Source organism: Barbus barbus (genome assembly GCF_936440315.1).
Source record: "Barbus barbus genome assembly, chromosome: 27".
In the NCBI taxonomy this organism is placed as follows: Eukaryota; Metazoa; Chordata; class Actinopteri; order Cypriniformes; family Cyprinidae; genus Barbus; species Barbus barbus.
In genome coordinates, this window is record NC_136755.1 from 21,848,209 (window position 1) to 21,869,534 (window position 21,326).

The 21,326-nt window shown below is 34.0% G+C and overlaps 2 protein-coding genes across 5 annotated transcripts; one reads left to right on the plus strand and one right to left on the minus strand.

Annotated features, from left to right (window-relative positions):
- Positions 1 to 1,108: 1,108 nt before the first annotated feature.
- Positions 1,109 to 18,785, minus strand: LOC306847533 (uncharacterized protein). Of its 4 annotated transcripts, XM_079381509.1 has the most exons (6): positions 18,639 to 18,785; positions 18,403 to 18,482; positions 3,462 to 3,939; positions 3,024 to 3,078; positions 2,514 to 2,646; positions 1,543 to 2,374 (listed from the first exon to the last, which is right to left on the minus strand). In XM_079381509.1, the coding sequence occupies exons 3-6, from the start codon at positions 3,765 to 3,767 to the stop codon at positions 2,329 to 2,331; spliced, it is 540 nt and encodes a 179-aa protein (XP_079237635.1). In that variant the 5' UTR covers positions 3,768 to 3,939; positions 18,403 to 18,482; positions 18,639 to 18,785; the 3' UTR covers positions 1,543 to 2,328. The 4 variants fall into 4 exon arrangements, with proteins under 4 accessions (XP_079237633.1, XP_079237635.1, XP_079237634.1 ...); XM_079381507.1 differs by lacking the exons at positions 18,403 to 18,482; positions 18,639 to 18,785 and adding an exon at positions 4,620 to 4,811 and having other exon boundaries at positions 1,109 to 2,374; XM_079381508.1 differs by lacking the exons at positions 18,403 to 18,482; positions 18,639 to 18,785 and adding an exon at positions 5,930 to 5,999.
- Positions 18,119 to 19,407, plus strand: ecm1a (extracellular matrix protein 1a). The gene is made up of 3 exons (XM_079381506.1): positions 18,119 to 18,290; positions 18,622 to 18,881; positions 18,984 to 19,407. Exons 1-3 carry the CDS (start codon positions 18,233 to 18,235, stop codon positions 19,185 to 19,187), a joined length of 522 nt encoding a protein of 173 aa, XP_079237632.1. The 5' UTR covers positions 18,119 to 18,232; the 3' UTR covers positions 19,188 to 19,407.
- Positions 19,408 to 21,326: the final 1,919 nt, after the last annotated feature.

A 21,326-nucleotide genomic window follows, 5' to 3' on the forward strand; every position in this document is an offset into this window, starting at 1 on the left:
GAGAAAGAATACAGGAAATTAATCACCATGTCAGGAAAAATGAAAAAAAAGACTGTTCAAGAGTACACACTGTATATATGCAACCTGCACTCATGCTAGAGTCAGACATGTGAGTTTTCTTTTTTATGAGCCTAGTATTTAATGCAAAACTCACTTTATTTGTAATGTATACTGTAATTTGTTTCTGTAATTGATATTGTGATCAAGAAAGTAAAAAAGGTCAACTTTATTAGTTATTTTATATGCTGATGATAACAAGAAATGGACCTGTTGCATTTTGTAACTCACGGAAACCTTTCTCTTAATTTAGACAATGAGATATGGACTGTCATTGTTAAATGCTTAAAGTTACTTACTCTGTGGATCTGGGGGACAACATACAACTTTCTTTACAACATGGCAGGTGAGCAAAATATAATTAAAAATTTGAGGGCACATTGAGTTGAGAGACATTTGCAGTACTGGCATCACTAAATGGCCACTGACTTACAGGACTAGTACATTTAAGGTTTAGAGTGGAAGTTTCATCTCTTGGAGATTTGTATTGTCTACACATTTCTTATGTTGTACTTAATCAAAAAAGAATTTTACCATCATCCCCAGCGGAGGAGGTTTCCTTAATCTGTAAAGAGGAAAAGAGGCGATATGTCGATGCTGGGATCGTCAACAACTCCCCTTTTTTGCCATTACTGAGGAAAGAGAGACACACTGATCTCATTGTCTCGCTCGATTTCAGTGAGAATGACCCATTCAAGGTAGAACAACTACATACTGTTTTTCTTATTAATCTGCATAGTGCTGCATAATAATTAATAATATCCCCTCCTTCCACGCGTACATACTCTAATACTGTTTTAATTCACAGTCACTGACAAAAACGCAACAAACATGCAAAGAACTGCACATTGACTTCCCTGAAATCCCAGAAATGTCAGAAGAGGAGAAATCTGCTCCAAAGGACTTTTATGTGTTTAAAGGCCAAAATAAACCGACAGTAATTAATATTCCTCTTTTCAACGTCGTGAATTGTGGAGGTAATTTCCAAGTACTAATTAGTGATTGTTACATTTTTCATAATAATAATAATAATAGTAATCGTTATTGTTTTTGTTGGTGTTATTTAATGTATAAATTAATATAGTCAAGATTAAGAATTTTATAACCATATGCTGAAAAGCCAAACATGAAAGCTCACAAATGTTCTAAAATGTCTAATAGCTGAAATTGAAAGTTGGAAGCGTAAATATAAGACCTTCCAACAGCCCTACTCCTGAGATCTGATCGAGGAGCTACTGGATAAAGCTGGAATGAACATCAAAAATAACAAAGAAAACCTCCTGGCAGAGATTAAGAAAATCATTCAAGGGAAAACATCACATTATAGTTCTGATTGTTAGGTTGTCACATCATAATGAAAATTCACTGGCTTGTCTAGCTCTTGCCCATTAGATGGCAGCAAAGAACAGGCGGTTAGAATGAGAGAGGTTTGAGCTGTCTGAGAGAGGGATAGAGATGCAAAAATCAACATAATCAAAACATTTTGTGGAAAATAGTTTATATGGAATTATATTTTTTGTTATTTTGGTCATGGGTGTTAATAGGCCTATTAATTCAAGTCATTAGCCTCTAATGTCTCTGTAATAAATCGGTGGCGGACTTCTCTTATTAAGTGAAGTGAAGTGAAGTGACATTCAGCCAAGTATGGTGACCCATACTCGGAATTCGTGCTCTGCATTTAACCCATCCAACGTGCACACACACAGCAGTGAACACACACACACCGTGAACACACACCCGGAGCAGTGGGCAGCTATTTATGCTGCGGCGCCCGGGGAGCAGTTGGGGGTTCGGTGTCTTGCTCAAGGGCACCTCAGTCGTGGTATTGAGGGTGGAGAGAGCGCTGGACATTCACCCCCCCCCCCCCCCCCCCCAATATTTTTGCTGTTTTTATACTTTGTTTTCCATTATAATCCATTATATAAATCATTTATAATGTTATACTTTACACAGACAGGGAATAAGTAATAAGTGCAGAAGTATAATTCTTTAGAAACAGATATTTTTTTATCTTTTAGTAATACCATAGTACAATATGTTGTAATAAAAAGTATAAAACAGTACAAAGACTATCATGGCATCCATTGAGCATTTTTTGTTCTTCCAAAATCCATATCCCAAAACAAAGATACTAACTGAAAAAATGTATACTGAAGCAACTATAATGTTTCATTAAAATGTTTACATGCTTTAATTTTACATGTTCAATTAGGTCATCAATCCTAGAAATCTTTTTAGAATTCCTGCCTTGAATTCAGAGAGCTCATTCTTTCACGATTTAACTTGAGCTGCAATTTGAATTTGAGGGCAAAGATCCCTGTAATAAAGAAAGAAAAGACAGATTTTAAGATGAATTCAAACTCTAAGATCAAGATTAATTTACTTAGTGATTAGTATTCATATCATGAATGCATGCATATCTGTAGGAAGAAGGAAGAAATTCTTCAAAAACTCACTTTATGGTAGAGTCGTTCTTGAGGACTTCTGCAGTGGCTTTCACAAAGGCACAGACTGGACTTTGGTTCTGGAGCTTCTGTTTAAAACCATTAATTTCTTCACTCCATTTTGTCTTTTCACCGCCAAAATTACCTCAAAAGATCAAGAGAGGTTATTTATAAGCATCTCTTTTCTTTGTTGGTCTATGTTTGCCTCCTTTTTATGGGTATTGTTTTTGCAACCTAAGCCCAAAGTATACTTTAGTTTAAAATGTAATGATGCTCAAGAAGACAAAAACATGCTAACTATCAAAAACGATCACAAAACAGTTTTGGATCATCCAGATAACGACACACAGTATTAAGATTCAAGGGTATGTAAACTTCTGAATGGGTCATCGGTTATTATTTTGTCATGTGGAGTGGAGTATATGTAAACATCCTCTGTGTGAAACAGTCCTTACTGTCCTGTGTTATTCAGAACACATTGTTAACACACTGTGTTATTCCTTGCTAAACATATAAACATACCCTCAATGTCACTCTTCTCCTTCTCCACAGCTGCAACGTCATTAGTCAACACCGCCTTTGAAACACAATACAGTGGCAGATTTTAAGAAATGAGAAACTGCTGCACTTGTTACATAGAACACCCACTCTAGTCTTAGCATGATATGTTTCTTGAGCATTAGCTAAAGCAGATAGCAAAACAAAACAACCAAATAAAGAAATACATATACAAGACTGTTTGCGATCTATGACTTAGCTAGGCCTGTTCTTTTGAATTGGCTGACCGTAATGTTTGTTATACTCGTGTGGTTACTGCCAGTTCAGCAGTTCGTGTTAAACCTGCTTTAAATTTGACTTCCATTGCTTTGCACAGCCCGTATCAAACAATATGAAAATACTTCACAACACTCTATTATACTGTCATACGTAATGTACAATTTTGCATATTTTTTCACTCACCACTGAATCCTTGCATGCTTTAACTTCTTTGTCCTTTTCCTCCTTAGCAGTGGTCAACTTCCCGACCTCATCCTGAATTTCCTTGACCTCCTTGTCTACATTGTCAATTTCCTTCTGTCTGTCTTCAACTATTACATCGTAATTATTTATATCCAGATCTTTTTCTCTCACCTCTGCCTCTGAGAGCTGTACTTCATTTGTTAGTTTGCTCACCAATTCCTTTTTAAAGTGTATATATCCCACCAAACCCATGATCACCAATATTATTAAACACAGGGTCAGGGGCGAGCATGACTTCCTCTCCATTGTATGTCCAAAAGAATTTTTAAAATCAGCTTATAAATGCTAATTAATGGGTTTTATTCTCAAATTACCTATCAATGTTTTTCTTAAGTCAGTAAGGTTTTTATATTAAGCTACCTTTTTTCAGCCAAAGAGAAGTACATGCGAGTATATGATGAAAATAAATGTTTGGTTCCTAAAGGAGAATACAAACAGAAAAACGAGGTGAAAACAATTAATGTGCAGTCATAATGTCATATTTAAAAAACAATAATAATAATAATAACATACAACCATAATGACATATTTAAAAAACAACAATAATAATAATTACTTACAACCATAATGACATATTTTAGGCCTAAATAAAATTTGATTATTATTAGGCCTATAAATGGTCTTAGTCACAGGCTCTTTCCATACTGCCTTAAGTGTCTTTGCTGGCCTTAAATGGTTTAGACAAGCCTAGCTAGTCTCCCAGCCTCGTCAAACTGTTCTTAGCTCTCTAAAGTCACAACGTTGAAATGCAAAACATCCCGCCGTCTCGATTATTAACTTGTAGTTTAATATTTTGTCTTACAATTAACTCGTCTGATAATTATTTGAAGAACAGTGGCGTGCACTTGTCTTTAATCGCTAAAAGTTAAGTGCCCTTTCAGTCGTATTGAAGTGCCCCGCGGACCCGAACACGATTTAACCTCAGGGAGACTCCCAGACCCCCGCGATTTCGCCTTTGCCAAATTTTAAGTGAGGTCTGTGGCACGCCATTGTTAACAAATATATAAATAGCAACGGCTTGTTACAAATGGTAGAACTACACATACGAAAGCATGAAAGTACCATTCAAATGAGTACAATAGACCTAATTAAACTCACCTCTGCCAGGAATATCACAGAATAAGCATAAAACAATAAAAAGACCAAGAGTAAAACAACAATTCTCCCTCTGTACGCCCTTACTTCCCTTATCCAACTAGTACTGTAGGCTAATCGTTACTTTTCCTTCTCAGTCATTCACAGACGACCAGTCTGACCAGTTAAGCAAGAAGTTTCATTTCGTTTTTCTCCTCACTAGTAGTATAAGTAGGCTACAAATTTGAATAAAAATCATGTCATGTGATTATCACCGCCACGAAATAGATATTATATATTTGACTATAATATAACAGTCAGCTTTTTTTTCTTTCGCCCTTTTTTTTAATACTTATTGCTGTGTATGTTTAGGCCTATACCTTAGTTTGAATGTTGTTCAAGTCTGATTGGATTTTGTTCGTTCGAACAGTTTATTCTCAGCCTTATCGTAGCCTGTAAACTGCTGTGAAAGCCCTAACCTTCAAACTGTAATGAGACCTACAGTGGCTAGGAAGGATATTTACATAGTAAAAACAATATGTGCAGGGTTTAAATTGGGCCGGGGCTGAGACTCCAGCTCGACATTAACGCCAGACAAGCAACCTGATCAAAATATCAGTAACCAAAAATAACTAGGCAATCACCAAAACGCAAGTATTATTCAGATTTTATTACATTTAGAGTAGGTGGCGAATAGTGCGTGTGTATATAATGCATCGTGTATCGTTACGGTATAAGGTTGCGCTGCTGAGGCGAGGTTCATGCAGCCTCTCCAGGAGAAATCAAAAAGCAACACAAAGAAACTCAGCATGCTGAGGTAAAAAATTCAAATGAAACATTTTATATTTAAAATACAGTTAGTTAGGCAACATCACACAGCGTTTTCACCATTACGACTGTTTAGTAGTTCAATAAGAAAATTTTAATTTAGCTTAAAAGTATCATTTCCACCATCGTTTCTTGTTTGTATGGGTCATTCCTGTTATACAGTAATTTTTCTGTCTCTATGATTTACTTACTCATATTTACTCTACAATAGTCACATATTTATAAGAAATTGCTTAAATTATACATAATAGGTCTACTTTATCACTTAAACGGAGATATTATTTAGTTTTTTTTTTACACACCTTTTTAATGATACAGGCATTCAGTTTTATCATGTCCTCAGTGCAAAGTAATCTTACACTAGAAATATAAACCATTAAATGATCAAAATCTCAAAATATTTTTAAATTATGTTATGGACTAGGCGAAACTTCATCTAATCATACATATAAATCATGTGAAACTATTTTTCTTTTTTTTTTTTTTTTACAAATGTCTTCATTTACCATGTCCCTAAAGTCATCTTCCACCCTGTTAGTATGTACTCCCTCGCCTTCCAAAATAGACAATTCAACTGAGATCATTTTCAGGAAGTGCTATTGTTTATTTTTTCCGCTGGAATTCAACTGTACAAATGGAGGTAAGTGTCACCTCTCCCTCCTACCTTTTTTTTTTTTTTTTTTTTTAAGTTTTTGAAATGTTCTCCTCCTTGTCACACTCTTAAAGTTCCACCCTGTTAGGCTATATTACGGAGAATGTTTGTCTGATCAAAGAAAAAAAAACATCTGATATAAAAGTTATGTTCATCTAGATGGTTAGAGAGCTAAATGTTAATTACTCAAAAAACTAGAGCTAATTTAGCTCAAAATTGTCCACCCTGTTAGATTCCACCCTTTTAGGTCTATAAACCTGATGGAAATTGTAATAGAATAACTACTATTTATTGAATACTGCAAATTAATCTACCTCCATTAAACTTTTGAGTGGTAATGTACATGAATACAATTGTATAAAATAATTTTAATGATTTTAAAAGAAGTCTCTTCTGCTCACCAAGGCTTCATTTATTTGATCAAAAATACAGCAAAAATAGTAATATTGTGAAATATTTTTACAGTTTAAAATAACTATTTTCTATTTGAATACATTTTAAAATGCAATTTATTTCTGTGTTGGCAAACCTGAATTTTCTCCAGTCTTCAGTGTTACATGATCCTACAGAAATCATTCTAATATGCTGATTTGTTGATATCAATGTTGAAAAAAATAAAATTTCAGGATTATTTGATGAATAAAATGATCCAAAGAAAGAAAGAAAGAAAGAAAGATTCTTACTGACCCCAAAACGGTAGTGAAATGTTACAAAAGCTTTCTATTTCAGATAAATGCTGGTCTTTTGAACTTTATATTCATCAAATAATCCTGATAACAATTGTACAAAACTGTTTTCAACATTGATAATAATAATAATAATAATAAATGTTTCTTAAGCAGCAAATCAAAATATTTCTGAAGGATCATGTAACACTGAAGACTGGAGTAATGATGCTGAAAATTCAGATTTACCAACAGAAATAAATTGCATTTTAAAATGTATTCAAACAGAAAACAGTTATTTTAAGTTGTAAAAATGTTTCACAATATTACTGTTTTTGCTGTATATTTGATCAAATAAATGAAGCCTTGGTGAGCAGAAGAGACTTCTTTTAAAAACATTAAAAATCTTACTGATCTAACACTTTTGAGCGGTAGTGTGTGTATATATATATATATATATATATATATATATATATATATATATATATATATATATAATACTGTGCAGAACCATTAAGCTCCCAGAGAACCCGAGCTTGGAGGAAAAAAATACCACCCAACATGGGGCGAGCTGGGAAATATAAAAATATTGAATCTTGTTTTGTTGGGTATCCTCATAAGCGCGGTCTAAAATGAGTTAGATAACATCTTAAATTAACTTAAAGAGTTGTGAGAAAATGAGATGTGCATCAGAGCAACAAAGGTATCAAATAAAAGAACAAAGGTAATAGCAATAATTGTAGCTATATGGACTAGTCTATATTTAATTTATCATTTATGCAGTTAAGACTGTAAAGTGTTTGATAACTTTATTTCTGTATATTACCTACAAAAAAAAAGTTGGTCCTTTTAAAGGTTTTTTTTATAGTTCATATGCTGAGATGGTTCTTTGCATTATACTTTTTTCCTGCGTTTTGTTTATCAAATCTGTAACTGTCAAAGCCTGATTTCTGGTTTTCTGTAGCTCAAGACAGACTGTCAACATACTCTTAACAGGTAAATTATTTATTAGATAAAAAATATTTAAATTGTAACTTTCAAATTGTATTAATAATATAAAGATACTGATTAATGAAAATAAACTGTACTTATAACAGCAGGTCATACATAGGACTTTCAAAGCACGGTTCTTTATGGAAACTTATAAAAAAGGGTTCTATTTAGCACCAAAAAGGATTCTGCTATTGTTTCAAGCCAAATAACCCCAATTTAGTATTGTTTAGAACCATTTTTCTTAAGAGTGTACCTGTTAGACAGGTATAAATATGACATTGTTATAATGGGTTTATGTGAAGATTGTTTTAAGTTCACTTAAATTAAAAGTTATTTTTAAAGCCTGATAAATGTTGAAGTTGATTGTAGTTATACCCACATAGCTATTTTTTGTATTGTTTTGAAACAATATTATGTAGGTGCAGTTCCACACATTACAGATGGCAAACCTTGCAGGACAATTACGGAAAGCTCATTTGCTGTTTCAACCTGTTAACACTGGTGTTCCACCCTGTTATGCTCCGTTCCACCCTGTTAGACAAGTCATTTGAAAGCAACATTAAATGTTTGGCATACCTTTGTCTTATTTTGTGAGGTGAGGAGCATTACCAGCATACATATGTTTTTGAGCTAAATTTGTATATTATTTACCATCCTGTTGGCAAAAATGGGCACAAAAAAGTACCTGCTCTTAATAATCAAGACATATTCTATTTATTAATAATTGTTTTGTTTTTGTTTCAAGAATAAAAAAATACCATTATGGCATAAGGGACATATACTATCTTATTATTGCTCATTATTGTTTCACATTTGCATTATTTAAATTTTGTGATAACTATGTATATGTCCCTAACAGGGTGGAATACATTCACAGCGAGTGTCTGAACAATATACCCATAATTATTAGGGAGAAAATGCCCTCTATAAAGGCAAAAAAAGGCATTTGGATTAAATATAAAAAAACATGCAGATTTATATGTCACAGCTGATAGAATACTGGTCAGAATATTGCTTCAGAATAAATCATATTTGCAAAAAAAAAAAAAAAAAATTTAATTGTGTGTGTATATATATATATATATATATATATATATATATATATATATATATATATATAAGCCGACACCATAGAGACCGCAGCTCACTCACTCACTCAAGTGACCTTCAGGTTACAAGTCCGATCTCTATCCATCTGATAGTAGTGTATTAAGGAAACCAATAAAGCAAATAATCAGAGATAATAAATTCCTCTATTTATTTTGGTTAATATTATTTTCACTTCTTATTTGATCGACCCCTACACCTACACCACGAATATGACTCGCCCAATGGCGTGAGTTGTGGCTTGGCTCGTTCTATAAAAGGCTGAGGGGTGGATATCCGGAAAGATTGTTTGAAAGAAATGTTTATTTTTGCAGTTCTTTTCTGTGACGCTAGACCCGCAGAAATGACATGCGCTTTAGTGTGCTCGGTCATTCAACTGTAAATTTGAATCAACAGAGCTATAGAACAGACTAGCAGCCTATCAACCCTAAATTCCTACCACAACGACACGTTTGCATTGCTGAGTACCATTGTGACATGCTGTCCCACAGTACTGGTTCATACGTGAATGCTTTGCAGTTGACCGAAAAACAGGCCTTTTGTCATTTTGTAATATGAAACGCATCACATTCTTTGTCCCCAAGCATTCTTCTGACTCACACTGTCAGATATGTACCGTGTGTTACTGTGTGTAGGCTACACCTTGTTTTGCTCTTTACTTCATAACCTGCTATCAAAACACCTTTACTAAGGGTGTGTATTAAAGTCTAGATTTTATCTTGCATTCCAGCAAACTTTCCTGAGACGTTGTACAACTTCTATAGGCTATGTCTATATGCAATGATGTGATATCTAATTGTTTAATATTCAAAGAGACATCAATCATACAAAACCTGTGCTAATTTGGGAAAAAGTTCATAAAAAGATTAAATCCAACATTTAGTAAAAAATAAAGCAATGCAAGAAATTCAAATGCAATTTCAATTTTTTTTTTTTTTTTTAGCAATGTAAGAAAATAGAAAATCTATTCTGCACCAAAATGGCCAACAATATGAGAATTTATAAGTCAGTATATAATGAGTGTTTTGGGTAAACTATTCATTAAATGGCAGTAAAAAAAACGTTCTAATTTTAGATGAATGATGACAGTGGCTTTACCCCTGCAGCTGAACAATGACATTAAAGTTCAACTGTCTGGAAATATCATGGTAATTGAAAATGTACATCAGAAGATGTTATACTCACTGTTATTGAGCAGATGGCAGACACATTAAGTGAGTTTTATCTGTTAATGTTATAGCATATCTATATTAACCCAAACTGTGCAACAAATACAATGATGAAGAAATAAAATGTTGGTTATCATGATCCACAGATAACAAATACTAATATAGCTGCAAGCAGCGATGACGGGCCCAAGCCGTCAGTGCATACGCCACCCCGGTGGCATCGATAAAACGGTGCCCAGCGAGCACGCACATCACAGTAACCCTCTGGCAGTTTGGTTTTAAGGGATACGGCAATTAAAGGGTTAATCCAAACCATCAACTCTGTGAAACACACACACACAGAGCAACATATAAAACTTTAAATTCTGTGAAAATATATTTTTCATTGGTAGTTCATGTTAGTTAATGCATTTACTAATGCTAACAAATGAGAAATTATTATAGTTACCAAAGGTTTTAATGATTTATAAGCATTTTTTAATTATTTATTTTTCCATTAACTAACATGAATAATTTACTAACACAAATGAATAAAGTAAAAAATATATTGTTAATATTTAATGTTATTTGTGAATTAACCAATGTTAAAAAACAAAATTATTTAACTGTTGTTAATTTACATCATTAATAATTATATTCCATTTAATGTTGATCAAAATTAATTCCAAAATGTGTTAATATATTATAAAATTTTAAAGTTTTATCTTTTGAACATGACTATTTTTCTAATATTAAAAATATTTTGTTCATTGTTAGTTCATTGTAAGTTCATACTATCAATGAAGAATTAACATGCTGTAAAAAATACATTTTTCATTGTTCGTTCATGTTAATTAATGCATTCCCTACTGTTAACAAATGAGACTTAATTATAAAGTGTTATCAAAACCTTTAATGCTTTATAAGCATTTTTTAAGGATTTTATTGAGAAGTTTAAACAGACCCTCTCTCTCTCTCTCTCTCCCTCCACACTCACTGAACTCACACAGTCAGTCACCCACCGCACACATTAGAAGCACAGTGACAGGAGAACTCTGATAAGTTTTAAAATGTTCCTTTCGCCATAGTGTATTGTAAATTCATGAATTAATCACATATCCTCAGACTGTCTTGTTCTGTGTATGTAATTTTTTATGAAGTGTTTGGAAGCTGCTCTTAAAAGAAAAAAAAAAAAAAAAAGTGTTCTTTTTTACTGTAACTTTAATAAATAGCCATTAAATCACCGTTCAAGATATCCTAAATCGGTCCGCAATGTAGCATCTTCAGTATCTTGGAATCATGTGAAAAAATGTTTGGTGTGAATTTTTGGTTTCTGCTTGGAGGAGTATGAATTTGTTTACAGCCCGTTTAAAAAAAAAAAAAACACATAAAAAAAAAAATAGCCGATTTCCTGTTGGTCGTAGCTAATGACTGTAAATTAGAAAGTTGTCCGGATTAATAAGAACAATTTATGTACCGAGTTTGGTGTCTGTAGCTATCATTATATATATAATCATTAATAATTATATACCATTTAATGTTGATCAATATTAATTCCAAAATGTGTTTATATATTATTACATTTTAAAGTTAATCTTTTGAACATGATTATTTTTCTAACATTAAAAAGATTAATAAATGCTTTAAAAAAAATTGTTCTTTGTTAGTTCATACTATCATGGAAGAATTAACATGCTGTAAAAATATATTTTTCATTGTTAGTTCACGTTAATTAATGCATTTCCTAATGTTAAGAATTGAGACCTTATTATAAAGTGTTATCAAAATCTTTAATGATTTATAAGCATTTTTTAAAGATTTTAAAAAACAGACCCTCTCTCTCTCTTTCTCTCTCTCACCCACTGCCTAAATCCACACAGTCACTCACACAGTCACTCACAGCCCACCCCACCCCCACCCCTCACTCAGCTGCAGGCTGACAGGACCTTTCACTCAGAAGCATTATATCAACTCTCTGATAGTTTTTAAATTTTCTCCTAAGCATAGTGTATTGTAAATTCATGAAATTAATCACATATCCTCAGACTGTATTGTTCTGTGTATGTAATTTTTTATGAAGTGTTTGGAAGCTGCTCTTATAAGATAAAAAAAAAAAAAATTATCTTTTTTACTGTAACTTTAATAAATTGCCATTAAATCATCGTTCAAGATATCCTAAATCCGTCCGCAATTTAGCATCTTCAGTATTTTGGCATCATGATAAAAAATGTTTGGTGTGATTTCCGTGTTTTTGCTTGGAGGAGTATTAATTTGTTTACAGCCCGTTTTTTAAAAAAACCCACATTAAAATAAATATAGCCGACTTCCTGTTGGTCGTAGCTAATGACTGTAAATTAGAAAGTTGTCCGGATTAATAAGAACAATTTATGTACTGAGTTTGGTGTCTGTAGCTAAAACTAACCCCCCCATTTTTGACAAAAGGTGGCGCTATAGAGTGCCTCTTCCACGCCCGTTTATGAGCTTTTTCCAGTGTCTAACTATCATTAATACTGATATGTGTGTTGAGTTTCATGACATTCTAAACATGTTATCTGCCTCAAAATCACCAGAAACGAATTTTCAACTTTGACACGTTGCCATGGTAACATAATTTTAGATATCAATATTCCCTTCACAGTTTTACATCGGCCGTGTTTTGACATTATTCTGGTGAAGTTTGAAGCAAATCGAGTAAAAAGAAGATGCTGAATTCAAAGCATTTTGAAAACGACACACTTCCTGCAGCCAGTTGGTGGCGCTATAACTTTCAGTCATAATAGTCACATCTATCCGATCGGCATCACACAACGAACAAATCAATGAAGTTTGATCTACATCATACAATGTATGTGGACGTTATTAGGCATTTCCTGTGTCTCATTTTTCGCCATAACTTCATCGCCTCGCCACGGGCAAACCGTTCGACATATCAAAAATATCTTCGCAATTTAGCGTCCCCAATGTCTTGAGATCATGTTCACCGAGTTTGGTGGCAATCGTATGGAAATCCTCAGAGGAGTATATCAAATTCCAGAGCATGCGCTTTTTAAACAGCCCTGAATAGCCGACTTCCTGTTGGGCGGAGCCTAAAACATGCAGCGTGAAAGTTGTTCAGCTCAATGAGTTCTATATGTGTACCGAGTTTCATATGAATACGTGCAAGTATGTGTGAGCTATACATCAAGCTTTCTGACAATTTTGCAGGGGGCGCCGTAGAGCCCCTGTGCCACGCCCGGGTCCCAGCCTCAGCGGCGTCCTAATGGCCGCAGGTTCCAATGTGTGTGCCAATTTTCAAGAGTTTTCGGGCACGTTAAGGCCCCCAAAAGTACCCGGATAGTCGAAATAAAAAATAATAAAAAAAAAAAAAATAATAATAATCCTTAGGGGAACAATAGGGCCCTGCGCCTTACTGGCTTGGGCCCTAAATATCAAAGCTCTTATTGACTGGTTGCAACCCAACCTAAAAGTTACCAGCACAATATTGCACCACTAGAGGGCACATGAATCCCACCACCCAGCTTGATTTGTTGCACTGTAGTTTCCCAAAGAAACCATATTAAGATTTTCTCAATTGTTCCTCAATAAAATGAGGTAAAAAACAATCAATAAAAATAAAAGGTTAAGCTCTAACAAAAGTACAAGATCCTGCAATTCCTAGTGCGCTATATTCAGTGTTCCCAACTTTTCTCTATTGGGCGGACATCTCATGTACCTGAGCAAAAATATTATTTTATACCCTGTACACCGCACACACAAAAAAGTGTGTAACTTTTTACTTTAATGTGCTATTTATATTTGATTTGACCTTTGATGTAACTAAATGATGTACATTTTAGTTTACCTGAGAACCATTTTTTACATTATAATACACTGCCGTTCAAAAGTTTGGGATCAGTAACGTTTTTTAAATAAGTGATTTAAATATTTGATTAAAAAGTACTGAAAATTATTTCACAAAACAATATTGTGAAATATTATCGCAATTTAAAATAAAAGTTTTCTATTTTAATATATTTTAAAATATAATTTATTCCTGTGAAAGAAAGCTGAATTTTCAGCATCGTTACTCCAGTCTTCAGTGTCACATGATCCTTCAGAAATCATTCTATTATGCTGATTTGCTGCTTGATTATAATAATATCATTGATTATAATATATTCAGGATTCTTTAATGAATAGAAAGTTCAAAAGAAAAGAATGTATTTGAATTAGAAATCTTTTGTAACATTATAAATGTCTTTTCTGTCACTTTTGATAAATTTATGATATTTGATATAAGGTATTAATGTATTTTTCTTACTAACCCAAACTTTTGAATAATAGGCTAGTGTATCGGAAAATTCCGCTTTTGCCATAATAGGTATAAATTACATTTTAAAATATATTCAAATAATTTATTGGTACCCTTCAGATTTTTTTTAAAAGTTTCCACATCCAAAGAAATCTTAAATTGAAATAATAATAATAATAACCCATTGTTAGTGCTAAGGCAATGATTATGAATGTAAAACACAGCAACTTTTTATTAAATATTTAAATATTTATTTAATAGTATATAAAAATACCACATTCAACCTGCCATATTATTTATTTATTGCAATTTTATTTATTTATTTGAAGAAATTATTATATAATATTATATATTATTGTTTACAATTTATTTATTTAATTTAGTTTGTTTACGCGATATTTATTCATTTGAATTCAATCAAAAATGTATGCCCACTCCAAAGCAGAAGGAAGGAAGGAATATTGACCCTATGGTGCAACTAGAGCCGTAGGCCTACTTCCCTCCCACCAAACCATCACTGGAAAACCTCAACGCAAGGAGAACAGCAGTCTTTTTCTGCATCAAACAGGCAGTGAATAGGCCTACAGACCAGGGACAGATTGACGCCACGGTGCCCTCCCTGGGCACAGACCCGTTAAAGGCCCCCTCGGGGTAATAGCCTATTCTGAAACAAGTTAACCATAACACGAAATATCTTGATTTTCAAATATAAGCAAATGCATTTTGCACCTTTATAGAACATGTTGAAATTACAGGCGATAGGAAAGTAGTCCCAAAATAATATTATTATAATCAAACGTAATCTATTACCTACGCATAAGACCCATCTTTTTACTTATACAGTCATGGCCAAAAATATCAGCACCCTTGGTAAATATGAGCAAAGAAGGCTGTGAAAATTAATCTGCATTGTTAATCCTTTTGATCTTTTATTTAAAAAATTCGCAAAAATCTAACGTTTCATTGGATAATAAGAATTTAAAATGGGGGGAAATATCATTATGAAATAAATGCTTTTCTCAAATCACGTTGGACACAATTATTGGCACCCCTAGAAATTCTTATCAGTAAAATATCTCTGAAGTATATTCCCATTCATATTCACAATTTTGAGCACTCCAGGGTGATTATGAACATGAAATTATCCTTTCTGTTTCACAGAAATATAAATAGGAGGGAAAACAAAGCCCAAATTCCCTTAATCATCCATCACAATTAGAAAAACCAAATAATATATTTCTGATGTGCAGAAAAAGATAATTGAGCTTCACAAATTAGTGAAGTGGCTAATCATGAAAAGAGCTAGAGCAGTGAAAATTCCCATTTCCACCATCAGGGCAATAATTAAGAATTTCCAATCAACTTAAAATTTTATGAAACTGCCTGGAAGAGGACGTGTGTCTATATCGTCCTAATGCACGGTGAGGAGGAGAGTTTGAGTGGCCAAAGACTCTCCAAGGACCACAGCCGTCTCTGGGTCAGAAAACCTTAAAAAGAAAATTTGTCAAACAGCCCCTACATCACCACATGTTGTTCGGGAGGGTTTCAAGAAAAATTCTCCTAGCTCATCCAAAAACAATCTCCAGCATATTCAGTTATCAGACATGACTAAAACTTCAAATGGGGCTGGCTTGTATGGTTATAAATAAAAAATGAGCTTTTTAGCAGCAAACACTCAAGATGGGTTTGGTGAACACAGGGATAAAAAGTACCCCATGTGTACAATGTAATATACTGCTGTATTTTTGATGTTGCGGGCCTATATTTCTGCTGGATGTCCTGGACATCTTGTTTAGACACATGGCATCATGGATTCTATCAAATACCAACAGATAAAAAATAAATATGTGACTGACTCTGTTAGAAATCTTATAATGGGCCATGTTTGGATCTTCCAGCCGTACAATAATCCAAACACAAACCTCGAAAACAACACAAAAATGGGTCACTGAACACAAAACCAAGCTTCTGCTATGGCCATTCCAGTCCTCTCACCTGAACCCCTGTAGAAAATGAGTGAGGTGAACTGAAGAGTTATAAAAAGTCATGTTATAAAATATTTTTTATACGACTGACTTTGTATTTAACGTGAATTTAGTAAAACGTTGTAAGATATAACACTCATCGTACAGAAAGATAGTATCGAATATTAACAAAGAACATTATAATTGACTTCAGTCTAGCCAGAGTTCAAGCACTTTCAATAACTCCCATTGTAATTACTGAAGCTGTTTACATTGTGAAATGAATCTCTTACTTACATCTTAGGCTACACGTATCTGCACTTCTGTTGTTTCTGATGAGAGAATTAGAGCAGCGAGCGCATGCACTGAACAAACACCGGCATTTCAGCGATGACTCTTAGTCCTACTCTGATTGGTATCATATATAAAAAACATTCGGCAATTTTTTTTTTGTCTTGTGGAAGCTGCAAAATCCACTTGGCTCACAAATCTGAGGGGGCATGGTTGAAATCCATTGAAACATTGAAGCGTTCCAGCGGTATTTTGGCTGGGCCCCCCTCTGGTCTAGTGCTAGAGAACAGACATGCTGTATGAAGACAGTTTGTTTCTTAACCACTGATTAAACACCACACAAGTCTAATCTCTGTTTTCCTTGTTTTTTGCAGTGGGAAACTGCCCTGTCCCATTTCTGTATTGAAGAATACGCCACCAAGACGTTGGTCCATGAGTGCTGTGAGAAGAAGGGAGAACAGTGGAACTGCTTTGAAAATCAGGGTCCTAACCCTTCCTACCAACCCCTGTCTGGTTACACTGCCCCCATGATACCACCTGACACTATGTTCACCTGGGACCCCAACACATTTACATTACATTTACATTTAGTCATTTGGCAGACGCTATTATCCAAAGCGACTTACAATTGGGGAATACAAAAAGCGATTAATCTTGAAGAGGCAATCAGACAGAGGAAGTGCTCGTAACACACCCTTATTAGCACACCCTTATTAGTGAGACCATGCGGTGTCGTCTCGATGATTGACATATGAACAAACCAATCAGGTACGCGCGTCGCCCTGCTGAAAGCAAAAATTAAAAAATTAAAAGAAAGTGGGGGAGTGTGTGTGTGGGGGGGGGGGGGGGGGGGGGGTTCACATGATTAGCTTTAACATTGGACGTAACAATTTATGATAACAAACATTGCTTCTATATACAGTATCAGGTATAAATTGTTAAACTATAGCAAATTTTGTCCACCATGACAAATCGAATATAGCCAAATATCTGAAACTTAACAGAAAATGAATAAAACAACTAAATAAATAGTTTATTTTGCAATTTCTTTCATAGCAGTAGTTAATTTGTTCACAATTTCATTAATGGGAAAAAAAATAATTTCACAAACTGGTAAGCAGCTGATAAGTCTGCCCTGGAGGGAGTTTTGATCCCATACACTTCAAAGAATTTCTCACTACTCCATGCTGAAATTGGTATTTGTCTTGCTTTGTTTAGCTGCCAGCAGTGGCATACATCAAGATATTTTATGTTTTTCTAATTGCAGTTCCTCAAGCATGATGCATCACATTATTATCTGCAGAACTGATTGGTTTGCAAGAAGCCATGGGAGTATTTCTCTCATTCACTTGAGCAAGCCATTTTTATTAGATAAAAATGTGTGAATAAGCTCAATGTTTTAGAATAGGGTTGAAGAACATTCCTGTTTTGACTATCTACTGTTGTGACGTTTGAATTAGTATCATGCGGGAGTTTTTATAAAATAAAGGCAGATAACATTAGGCCCTTATCTCCTTTCTTCAAGTTCTGCTTGACCCACAAACTTTGACCCGCCTCTCGTTCCCCTTCCAACCCTTTAAATCCAGACACAGCCTTGCAGTATTCTAAAGCTCTCATCAAGACTGAAGAGTGCAAATTTGCAAACAGGAAAGGACTTTTTCTTTCATTTCAAAAAACAAGCAAACAAAAAAAGCAGTCATGGTTTGGAAAAGCACACTTGTAACTACTTTGATCCTTCATCTAATTTCATTAGCAGGTATGTGCTTTAATTTACAAAACTTTATTGTCTTCTAATTTTGGTGCATATTCTAATAGAATAAATGTAAACATAAATAGATATATTTCTCTAACAATGTCGATTGTGGTACCTGCACATTGCATTCAGATATGTTGATGCTGGCCCCTTCCTCCTCCCAATGCTTTCCTGTTGTCTCTCTACTGTCCTGTCCTAATAAAAGGCATAAAAAAGATATGCTGATGCTGCATTCTCGAAAACGTCCTGTAGTAATAGATTTAAAAAGGACCTTTCCAAAAAAAAAGTGACTTTTTAATAACATATATTTATATCTTATCTTTATTCCATTCAGGGGGACAGATCACTGACCCTATCGTACTGATGGAATCATCCTTCCCTCCGGCCAGACCTTCAGTTAACAATCTCAATGCAGTCTGTCTTTATGGAAATGGTCGTCCCAGATATCCTGCCTTCTGTTTCCCTTCATCTAGTTACGCTTACGCTCATCGTGCTGGAAATGCAGTAAACAGATTAGAGTCGTGGTTGGGTCAGTGCTGCTATGGAGGTTTGGCCCTTGGAAATAGACAGATCCTTTGCTGTGCGAAACAGGCGGTGAGTCATCATAGAATGAGAAACGTGAGCCAAACAGAAGTCATTTTACTAAAGCACTGATAACCAGAAATATAATGATGTATTTTTTCTTTGCGTTTGCAGTGGGAAACTGCCTTGTCCAATTTCTGTACTGAGGAATATTCCACTATGACTTTGGTCCATGAGTGCTGTGAGAAGAATGGAGAAGAAAGGTGGAACTGCTTTGAAAGACGGGCTCCTAACCCTTCCTATCAACCCCTGTGTGGGTACACTGCTCCCCTAATACCACCTGACACTATTTTCACCTGGGACCCCAACAACTGTTAAAGGTCTTACTCACATATGTTTTTATTTCATTTAGCATTTATTTCATTTTAACTTTTATTTTCACGTATTATTTTATAATCACATTTGAAGTTCAAAACAAAGTGCACTGAGTGCAGTCAGTTTATTTTCAAAGTAGCAAAAGGATTCAAAGGAATGTTTGACGTTTGTTTGCATGGCAGATGTATTTGTGGAAAAATATCATGAATAAATCACAGATCATAAATACAGCTGCCCTTCCGTCTGATTCGTAGGGTTATTTATTTATTTATTTATTGGGAATGTAGTGAAAGAATCATGGGAATCAGGTTCTGTTGCTGCCTTCAAAAGTGAATAAAACATTTTTGAGAAATGTTGTTTTTTTAAGGTTAGAAAAGAGTTTCAGCATCTTGACACATAAATCAGTGACATCCAACAATAATTGTAGGGTTATACAGACACTGGCATGATCAAGGTAATATAGTAATGTTCCTTTAAGTAATCGTTGTCCTTAGATATCCCTTCCATAAAATATTGTTTAATACTGCTGTGTATCTCCTGTGTATTTTCAGCTAGGTAGTTAAATATTAGTTAGTTGCTTTATGTTGGATATTGCATTGTTTAGATATATTTACAATCATTAGCAGCTCATATAAGACATTTTTAAATGATTCCTACCAAAGATCAGTTACAGTTATAGTTCTGGCTCTATAATCTGATTGGCTAATATTTGTTTTTTCAATATTTGTGTGGTTTGTGCATAATTAGTAATAGATATCATTATTTATTTACTATTAGTGTTAGTGTCTTTTATCATAGCTGCTGCCACTGTACGAAATCAAAAAAGAGGCCATGCATTTCTGGTCCCTCATGAATTATCGTTTTAATTTATCTCACAAGTTTATGAATGAACAAATATGTTCACTGAGCCCAGAGAACAGTGATTTAACCCTAAAACAGGCAAGAGTGGAATATGATCAGCAACAAAATCATTAAATGTCACTTTTTATATCATCTGGACTTAAATAAAACATATTCAAAGGAATTTTTGAAATATTTTTCATATTTTGGATTTTATGAATTGTATCTCCCAGGATACGTTGCCCTATCCTCCTAAGACCCCCCCCCCCCCCCCCCCCCCCCACCACCACCACACACACACACACACACAAAAAAAGCTTTGTGAATTCATTACATTCATTTCATTAGCATAAGAAAAAAATGGAAAATTTAAATATTTGAAAAATTTTATTCATATTTTATTCTATGTCCTTTGTAGAGGACACTAGGACTCAGTTTTTCTCAAAATAAAATGGCATGAATAGACATCAAAAAGGTAAAAACTATTTTTTTTAAATCACCAATACATTTTTAGGTTTCAGGATTTTTTTCTTCTAAACTTTGTTTAAGGATGATTTGCAATTATGCTATAAAATATATGACAAAATGATTTGATATACCTTTTTGTTTTATGCAATATGTGTGTAAAAATTTCCATAAACTGGTTTTCCCATTAAACACGGTGTATCTAGCAGTTGGGACAGCATGTTGAAAAAAGAAATGTCATAATGGGAGTAATAAATGGCCAGATTTTCATAATATCATCTATTATTTAATAACAAAATATATATATAATTTATTTTCCTATTGTTGTGTCTCCCAAAATGCATAAACATGCTTTTAGTCCTGGTGTCCTCTACAGTGGACATGTATGAAATGATGTCCTGTTTCATAACAGGAAGTCATATTTGAATTTTAAAACCCATAACATTTTCCTGAGATGTTGCTTTATGACAAACAATTTGAAATTTATTCAGATTTAAATGACAATTACAAAATACAATCATATTTCCATAAGGATGTAAAATTGTTCACTAAATTAAATTTAGTCATCTTTAAAGACCGAGGAGAGGGTGTGGTCATGGTCAAACTTCCAATCATTTAGTATCTCTGTAAAGCCCTGAATGTGCTCTGTACAGGACATCCAGACTTAAAACTGTGACATGTGAGATCTCAGAGAAATTCACTAAAATAGAATGTCCACTACAGAGGCAAAAACTCCATAGCTGGGTCTCATGAGTCATCAATAATTATGTGATTTATTCAATGCAAACAAATATGCAATATTCAAAATATGCTTTTAGTCTGGGACTAGGCTTAAGC